The sequence below is a fragment of the Lipotes vexillifer genome, unplaced genomic scaffold (genome assembly GCF_000442215.2).
Source record: "Lipotes vexillifer unplaced genomic scaffold, Lipotes_vexillifer_v1.1 scaffold28, whole genome shotgun sequence".
NCBI lineage: Eukaryota > Metazoa > Chordata > Mammalia > Artiodactyla > Lipotidae > Lipotes > Lipotes vexillifer.
Genome location: NW_006793929.1, coordinates 1,239,006 through 1,248,987, shown reverse-complemented (window position 1 = coordinate 1,248,987; position 9,982 = coordinate 1,239,006). Strand labels below are relative to the sequence as shown.

General features: G+C 35.7%; 1 protein-coding gene across 1 annotated transcript in view; it reads right to left on the bottom strand.

Moving 5' to 3' along the window:
* The window catches only part of EIF5B (eukaryotic translation initiation factor 5B), a 67,573-nt gene that overhangs the window by 31,931 nt on the left and 25,660 nt on the right, over positions 1–9,982 (bottom strand). Inside the window, exons 6-10 of the mRNA XM_007466891.1 lie at positions 9,934–9,982; positions 9,375–9,525; positions 2,850–2,945; positions 2,273–2,362; positions 614–688 (exon numbers count right to left, since the gene is read on the bottom strand). Coding sequence (XP_007466953.1) covers positions 614–688; positions 2,273–2,362; positions 2,850–2,945; positions 9,375–9,525; positions 9,934–9,982 — 461 coding nt within the window. The remainder of the gene's footprint in view (positions 1–613; positions 689–2,272; positions 2,363–2,849; positions 2,946–9,374; positions 9,526–9,933) is intronic.

Sequence of the window (9,982 nt, the reverse complement as noted above, 5' to 3'; positions counted from 1 at the left end):
AAAAAATATATATATATATATATATATACTTCTAAATAAATCACAGGTAAAAGTTAATATATCAAAATAGAAAATTTAAAATATCAACACATCAGACCTTACAGAATTTGGTTAAAGCCAGGCTTAAAGAAAAATTTGTAGTTTTAAAAAACGACTGAAAAAACAGAGCCAAATATTCATTTCAAAAAGTTAGCAAAAAGCCAGCAAATTAAACCCTAAAAAAGACAGGAAGAAATGACAAAAACACTTTTCATTCATAGTGATTAGGAACTAAACAATTCATTTGTATTATCTTTGTATTATATTTTAAGTTCAAGAGGTTTTTTTGGTAGGCTAGCTTTAATAACTTATCCCCATTTGTAACATTATCACTCTGAGAAAAAATGTATTCTAAAGCCTAGGCAACTATCTTACAAATGACTTTCTGAAAAACCATTTATTAATAAAATCAGGATCCATATGAGGACTTAGGAACCATGGCAATGGAGAGAGCAAGACTGGTCTCTATCCCCAGGAATGTTCATACAGCTTTCATCATCGGGAGACTATTTCTTTAATATACACACCTCCAATAACCACTGGACTTATCAATGTGTGCTTACGAGCTACTCACCTGTTTCTCTCTCCTCATCACTAGCCATAGCTTCCCAATCATCCAATCCAGCATCCTCAGTTTCTTCTTCCTCTTCTGTAAATAAAATTTTCATTAAAAACACAGAATATATCTAGACAGATAAGATTGCTTTTAGAAAAAACAATTATGTAGAAAACTATCCTGACATAAAGAAATAAATGTTTTAGTTATGCAAAAAGTACGTACACAATTTCATTACCTTTGGAACTAGTTTTCAGTATACCTACCATGTTAAATCCTCTACTATTACTAAATGCTTCACTATTTCCTCGTGTTTTGAATACACTATATTAAACTTAACGCAGATTTCATATCTGAGGTAATTAAAATATTAGCAACTCATTGAAATGTTCCTTTAGATCTTGAAAAGGGTAAATGATGGCATTCAGTTCTTGAGGATAAAAGAAATTTCACATATATCTTCTTTTTGATCTTCAACCTATACTTTATACAGAAGAACGTATTGTTTATTTTGCTTTAACCTCTACAAATACATATAAATACAACTTAAATTACAGAGTTGGAGGTACAAATCTACACTTCTATTCCAGTTGAAAATAAGAACAGTACGTTGTGCTTACAACCCAAAAAATAGCCAGAAAGGTATAATTTTGAATTTATAGACTTTAAACTCTCATTAACAAAAACGACTCCTTTTACTGAAATCTAATCAAGCAAAATTATTCTCAAATGAAAGGAAGATGAGATTGGGACACTGTAGTATTTGTTTCCCTGTCATAATTACTATTTGTCAACAAGTTTGGACACGCCTTCTTGAGGAGGAAATGAGTCAGAAACACATACCCCTAACTCCTCCTAAATTAGCAATTCTTTCTAGTGCTACAAATATCACCTAAAATAGGGAACTGCTGTTAAGTCTATCAATGTGAATTTCTCTAATCTCATCCTGTTACGCTGAGGTGTGCCCAGGAAAATGATCCTTTTTATATTGAGAATAGGAGGGGAAGAAAAATAGGATCAGTGATACCTTTCACCAGTGTGGGTCAGTCTTAACAGTCTCTAAAGCTGCTCCCATTGCTGTCTTTAAACACTGGAGATTCTCCTGATTTTACGAAACATACATTTAACCAGCCTCTGGCTCTCCTAGCAACAGCTATCTCATGAATTAGAACAATGTTTATCTTAAAGAAAAAAAAAAATCGAGATTTTCTCCAATCTCAAAACACACACACAAAATGAGTAAGTTGAATCCTCTTACTAATTTAGTAAACAGAAGCTGACCTCTACAGATTTTAAAATGCCAATTTTTATGACTCTTAATAAAAGTTCTAATTAAAAATGCTTCCAATTTGCTTCCGAAGGATTAAATAAAGAACTTTAGTTCTTCTTGGTACCGCTTAAGAATTCTGATCCATAAATAAAAACATCAGAGAAAATCCAAATACCTCTCTCTATCCTCTCTATAAAACATTTACCAACACTATTGTAAAGAACAAAAGTGATTCAAGTCTCACCTCTACACTTTTTTCAGTGGAAATGAAATGATTTAGAGAAAAGAAAGAACTATGAAGAAGGCCATCCTGCCAGACATTTGGTTTCCCCAAACTAACGATAACCAAGACAACTTATGACACATCAGTGATATTTAATAGGAATTAATTAGTCAACACTACTGACCTGGTTCCACAGGAGGTGGTGTCTCTTCTTTTTCAGGTTCTCCTTGTTCCACAACTTCTACAGCAGCACTTAATTCCACTGGTTCACATACTGAAAAAAGGAACAGAAACCAAGTTAACAATACTTTTCAGTACATAATTTCTGTTAGGATACTCTGTTAAGTACTGAATAAAAACCAGTAGTACAACCTAAATTCTTTAGCAAGTTTAGAAAACATTTAAATATCGGCTATGCGTTGTTGTTTTTTTAAAGAGGAAACTAGTTTTTCTTTCTGCTCAAGAATAGAATGTAAAATTACAGAAGGTTGAGAAGGAAAACATAAGAATGATAGTTGTGCTTTTCAGAGTTAAGAACAGTTATTCATAGCATAGGATCCACATTCTTCAAACAAAAGTACTTTTCCATTAACCTGTCATTTGAATCAGTTGAGAATGATAATAAGAAACAAGGTACAGGAAGTAAGTTTCAGTATGCAATTCTGATTTGTTGATTTCTTTTTAAGACTTCTGTCTTGAAGCTTATGGGGGAAAAGGCAAACAAAACTGTTTCTAAATCACAGGCTATTTTGTATGCAAACCTTTATTTTCCAGCTGCTGTGGTGTTTTTTTCTTCTTTTTATCTTCATAAATTGGCCTTTTCTTTGGCAAAGAGTCTTTTGATGGCACTTCAACACCTGAGGGATCAAAATGGAAAATTTCAGGGTTTATACAACTTGCTTGTCACCTAAGAAATACTACTTAGGAAGATAACATTTTATTCACCTCAGAGATACATACCCTAAAATATAAAGGAACATTCATGGAAAACCCTCTTTTTTAATGTAAGGTATTTTAAAATTTATATACATTTAAATTCCATTTTTTTGGTGTCCAGTTCTATGACTTTTGACAAATGCATGTAGTTATGCAACCACCATCATAATGAAGATGCAGAACAGTTCAATCACCCTGTGCTGCTCTGGGAAGTTAAACCCTATTCACATCCTTATGCCTCTGGCAGCTACTGATCTGTTCTCCAACCCAAAACATGTGCTCTTCCCAGAGAGTCACAGGAATAACACTTTACAGTCTGGCTATCATCATAATGGATTTGAGTCATCCTCGTTACTATATGTACCAGTACTTCATTTCTTTTTATTGCCGAACAGCATATTCCAATTGTATGGATGTACCACAGTTCCCTTATTCGACAGACAGCTGAAGGACATTTGAGTTCTAGTTTTTGACAATTATGAATAAAGCTGTTAGGAACATTTGCATGCAGATTTTTCTGTGAACATTTCTCTGGGGTAAATACTGTGGAGTGGGAATGATGGTACATTAAGATAAATATGTACAGCTGACTCTTGAACAACATGGGGGTCAGGGCTGCCAACTCTCTGCGCAGCCGAAAATCTGCATATACCTTATAGTCAGCCCTCCGTATCCACGTTTCCTCCATATTCATGGTTCCGCATCCTCGGATTCAACCAATCACAAATTGTGTAGTTACTGTAGAATTTATTACTGGAAAAAAATCCACCTATAAGTAAACCCACACAGTTCAAACCTGTGTTGTTCAAGGGTCAACTATATTTAAATTTGTAAGAAACTGCCAACTGTTTTCTAAAGTGGCTTTACAATTCTGCATTCCCACCAGTAATATATGTGAGTTCCAACTGCTCTTACCAGCATTTGGTAAAGACAGATGTTGGGTTCCTTTAAATTTACATATTCTAATAAATGTGTAGTGATATCTCACAATGGTCTTAATTTGAATTTGCCTAATGATATCGAGCAGTCTTTCCATGTGCTTATATTGAATAGTTTCTTGGTGAAGTGTCTCTTCAAACTTTTGCCCATTGTAAATAGGGTTTTTTTCCTCATGGTTGAGTTTCGAGTTATCTTTATATATATTTTTATGCACACACACACACAGTTATCACGTATGACTTTCAGGTATTGTCTTTGAATTCTCTCAATGGTGTCTTTTGCACAGCAAAAGTTTTTAAGTGGACTTCAATTTTATAATTTTTTCCTTTTATGGATTATGCTTTTGAAGTTGTAACTAAGCACTCCCTGCCTAACACAAACTCACAAAGATTTTCCCCTATGTTTTCCTGCAAAAATTTTTTTTTTTTTTTTGCAGTACGCGGGCCTCTCACTGTTGTGGCCTCTCCCGTTGCGGAGCACAGGCTCCGGACGCGCAGGCTCAGCGGCCACGGCTCACAGGCCCAGCCGCCCCACGGCATGTGGGATCTTCCCGGACTGGGGCACAAACCCGTGTGTCCCCTGCATCGGCAAGCGGACTCTCAACCACTGCGCCACCAGGGAAGCCCTAAAAGTTTTTTAGTTGTATGTTTTATATGTAGATCTACAATCCATTTTGAGTTAAATTTTATATAACGATTGAGATTTAGGACTAAGTTTTTTTGTTTTGAGGGGTTTTTTTTACACAATGTCTAACTGTTCCACTATCACTTGTTGCAAACATCATATTTTATCTACTGAATTGCCTTTTCCTATGACAGAAAAAAAACCCTGACCATACGTAGACTCTAACTGTTCTATTGATCTATTTGTCTATCCTTTTGCCAGTATCACACTGTACTGATTACTGTTTTTACAGTTAGTCTTGAAATCAGATAGTGAGTCCTCCAAGGTTTGTTCTTTTTCAAAAATACTTTGGCCATTCTAACTCCTTTATCTTTTCATACACATTTTAGAAATAGCTTATAGATATCCACAAAATATTCTGCTGCAATTTTGATTGAGATTGCACTGAATCTACAAATCAGTTTAGGAGAACTGGTATCTTAACAACATCAAATCTTCCAATCCATGAATGCAACATCTCTCCATTTACACAGGTCTTTGATTATTTTCGTCAGTGTTTTATAGTTTTCAGCATATAGATTCCACAAATACTAAGTGTTCCAATTACTTTTATGGTGAGGGTACTGTAAATGGTACCATTAATTTTTTATTTTTACTGTTAATTGCAAGCATATAGAAATACAGTTGATATTTGCATACTGGTCTTATCTATAATCTTGTTAACTTCACTTATTAGCTGTAGGATTTTGTGGGGAGTAGATTCCATGGGATTTTCTATGTAGACAATTGTCATCTGTGAATAGACAGGTTTACTTCTTCCTTCCAGTCTGCATGCCTTTATTTCTCTTTTTGCCTAATTGCCTGAGTTAGGACATTCCAGTGCAATGTGCAGTGATTGTGATGAGAGTGGATATCCTTGCCTTAATCACAATATTAGTGCTTATTAGTATTCAGTCATTCACCAGTAACTGAAAATTGCTGTATGTTTTTTGTAAATGTCTTATATCAGGGATGGAAGTTCCCTTCTATTCTCAGTTTGTGAATTTTTATTATACGTGAATGGTGAATTTTGTCAAATGATTCTTCTCCATCTACTGAGATGATCATGTAGATTTTCTTCTTTAGTCTATTAATATGGTGAACTATTTATTGATTTTTAAATACTGAACCAACCCTGCATTCCCAGGATAAAACCCACTTGGTCATGATAGATTATCCCTAAATATAAATATATGCACATAAACATAAATGTTTATATAGTTGACCCTTAAATAACACAGGTTTGAACTACACAGATACTTAGATTTTTTTCACTAAATATGTATTATATTATAGTACTAGAAGATCCACTGCTGGTTCAATATGTGGATATGGAACCGTGGATTCAGAGGGCCGACTAGAAAATTATACACAGGTTTGTGCCTGCATGGAGAGTTGCCCCTAACCCCTAGATTGTACAAGGGTCAACTGTATTGCTGGAATCAAATTGCTTATATTTTGCAGAAAAATTCTGCATCTTTGTTCATGAGGGACATTGGTCTGCAGTTTTCCTTTCTCGTAATGTCTTTGTCTCACTATGATATAAGGGCATGCTGTCCTCATAAAATGAGTTGGGTAGTTCTGGAAGATAATGTTCATAACTAGCAATATTTCTTCCCTAAATATTTGTTAGAATTCCCAAGTGAAATCATAGAGGCCTGGAGTTTTCTTTGTTGGAAATTTTTTTTTAACTTAGATAAAATGTAAATAGATATACAAGTATAATTTTTAAATAAATATAGGACTACTCAGGTTATGTATTTCTTTGCATGTTGGTAGTTTGTGTCTTTTAGGGGAATGTGTACTTGCTATATGCTTAGTAGTTACAGGCTAAAGGCTATGGAACAGACTGAAAAGGTAACCTGCTACACAATTCAGTGTAATTATCTGAAAATTTCTGCAGATACACTAAGAACACATTTTGAGCTCAATGAATAAGTTTTATATTATTCTAGGTAATGAATGTGGTAAATAATATTTACCTAACAAGGCAGCTTTTAAAGATATGGTGAGACGTAGCATGTAGTATCTTTTCAATGAATGCACTTGTGGAGGGCTGTTAATGTCAGGTTAAGAAGTTTGGACACTTTTATTAACAGACAATAGGGAACCCATAAGAGGGCAAAAACTGAGCAACACTATGAAGAATAAGAAAAGAGACTAGGGCCAGAGATGCCACTTGAGAGACCATCTCTTCCAAGCCTGTCCTAAAGATTGATGCCAAGTTCACAATTTTAAATAATTTTCATCTAATCTTGTAAATACAAGTCAAGCTACTCCATAAAACAGCATTTCTGAGATTGGCAAATTACTCCCTACGTGGTCCTATCCCAATTTCTCCGTGAGTGCTTCCAGCCTGTCAGATAGCCACAAGTCAAATCTGATATTTGGGTGCTAGTTGTACTAGAATTTGTTCTTTACTTTTGTTTTTTAAAAAGCTATATCCCCAACTGAGAATAAGACTTTCTGAAATCTAAGTACTGTGTTTCTCTACATTTACTGCTCCCAGCTGACCATATAATGCATAACAAAGAGCTGGTCACACAGATCAATTAAATCTCAGTTCTAGGTCCTTGGACAAGCTGTTAAAGTTTTCTGAGTCTCCATTTTTTCATCTATATGATGGGAATGAAGATATTTATGAGGAAATAATGTCAAAGGTAACATCAGGTATATACTAAATACACAATAGATGGTAGCTCTTACTTTAATCATAGCATAAGCACCAAAATTACTATAATATAAAAATCTGTGGAATGTAGGGACAGGACATTAAGAGAGGTCCCAAACTATTCTTCTCAAAGGAGCAAAGACACTATTTTAAATCATCTTACCTGTCAAAAACATAACTGATTAAATGCTCAGATTATGGTCTCTAAACTAAAAGGAACCAAGGTTCCTTGGGTAAACAGTTGATTTCAAGGTCTAGAGGAGAAAATGTGCAAGATGAGCCTGGGATATCTCATGGTGTTAGAAAGCAAGGAAGAGGTCCAAGTATACAGTAGTCAAGTGAAAAAGTCACAGGGACCAACCTGAATGACTTCCTGCTAGCCAAAGATGGTATAATTTGAGTATCAAAAACATAAATGGGGCTTCCCTGGTGGCGCAGTGGTTGGGAGTCCGCCTGCCGATGCAGGGGACGCGGGTTCATGCCCCGGTCCGGGAGGACCCCACATGCCGCGGAGCGGCTGGGCCTGTGAGCTATGGCCGCTGGGCCTGCGCGTCCAGAGCCTGTGCTCCGCGGCGGGAGAGGCCGCGGCAGTAAGAGGCCCGCGTACCGCAAAACAAAACAAAACAAAAACGTAAATGACTTTAGGAGATGAAAACATATCAATTATATAAAACTCCATTAAGATAAAATGATATACATCCAAAACAAAATTAAATTCACTGGTCACCTTTGGAGGTTAAGGGGACATCAATTTATTATTTTGCAAATTAGTAAAGGAAAGGAAAGAATTAAGCATATATCCTGGTTTTCCTGCATGAACTGTACTTCAGGGAAAGCTTTTCTTTTTTTTTTTTTTGCGGTACGCGGGCCTCTCACTGCTGTGGCCTCTCCCGTTGCGGAGCACAGGCTCCGGATGCGCAGGCTCAGCGGCCATGGCTCACGGGCCCAGCCGCTCCACGGCACGAACCCATGTCCCCTGCGTCGGCAAGCGGACTCTCAACCACTGCGCCACCAAGGAAGCCCAGGGAAAGCTTTTCTTTAGAGAAAGATTCTAGCTAATAAATGCAGAAAGAATGACAGACTATCACAATTCTGCAATTCCTAACGAAGTACTGGATATAGGCAATGATCACCAATTGGAATTAAAATTATTAGATGAAAAGTCAATGAAGAACTTTTCTAATGGACAAGACTGCCAAGAGCTGAACTCACTGATCAATCTTGACATCACCAGAAGGCAAGCAGATCACGTGCCTCCTCACATGAGGCACTTTAGGTGGTAAAGCACCATTAAGAAGTAGGCAAACTGCTAGATCTAAAAAATTACAAGGTATAGAGAAATAAGTTAGCCAACAGCAGGAGAATGCAAACAGACAAATCCAGAATAGGAGAAATTCTAGGAAAAAATCCAGTATCTTCAACAAATAAGTCCATGCCCAAAATAGGGGTGGTACTGGTATCAATGAGAGACAGACATTATCAACCAGATACAACACATGGATTTAATCTGGATCCTGATTTGAACAAATCAATTATAAAAGACATTTTGGAGATAAGTGGGAAAAACTAGATAGACATGGACAAAATTAAGATATCAAGGAACTTTGTTTAATATAATAATACGTACTACTACACTTATATTAAAAAGTAAAATGTCCTTATCTGTTAGATATACATAGTAAAGTAAAATGTGAGTAAAATAATAATGGCATCTGGAATTCACTTTAAAATACTCCAGGGGAAAAAAGTGGGTGGAGGGGGGACAAAACAAGAATGGTAAATGGTGATAATTGTTGAAACTGAGTGATGTCTACACGGGGACTCATTTTACTATTCTGCATTTTCATTTACAGACATACTATCATTTACACACAAATTTTTATCACAGTATAGATGTCATCTCCCTAAATAATGAAATTATCTCACCTATGCCTTACAGTATTATTGGACTTTTTCACAGCATTTTCATAGAATTCTCCTTCTGATTCAATTCAATTCTCCTTTTGACCATTATAGAGATATAACTGCACGAGAGAAGTTTCTAGAGCATTCAGTTAATTAAGAAAACACCACCTACCCTGAGCTTGTAGAAGTTTAAGGGTAGCTTCGGCTCTGGCTCTGGCTTCTCTCTGGGATTTAGTTAAAAGTTTCCCTTCTTTTTTCAAGCGTTCTTTTCTTTCCTTTTCTTTTTGCTTTTTCCTTTCTCTTTTTTCTTGTTCCAATCTTTCCTATAAAAAAATATGTATCAGACAAAAATTGTATTAGCTTAATGAATTACAAAATTTAAACATAAACAACCCAAATTTCTAACAAAGCTCTTGAGATACATGCAAAGTATTATGTTAGGAGCTTCCAAATGAAAGTACTTTAAATGTTGTACATAATGAGTATTAATTAGTATCACGTGAGAGTCGACTATGTGTTGGCAATGATGCACAAGCAACTCCTGTCTGTACCTGAGGAAATAAGGTAGGATTTTCTCTACCTCTTCATCTTATTATTTATATCTGAACAATAATGTAACTGAAATACCATGCAACTAAGAAATTTTTAGAATTAGAAAGCTAGAGATATTTTACAAGAAGCGGATTTAAGTAAAACACCAAGTCAAAGTCAGCAGCTTCACAATGCCATACCTCTTCTTTGCGCTTGGCTTCCAATTCTTCAAGGCGTTTTATCCGCTCT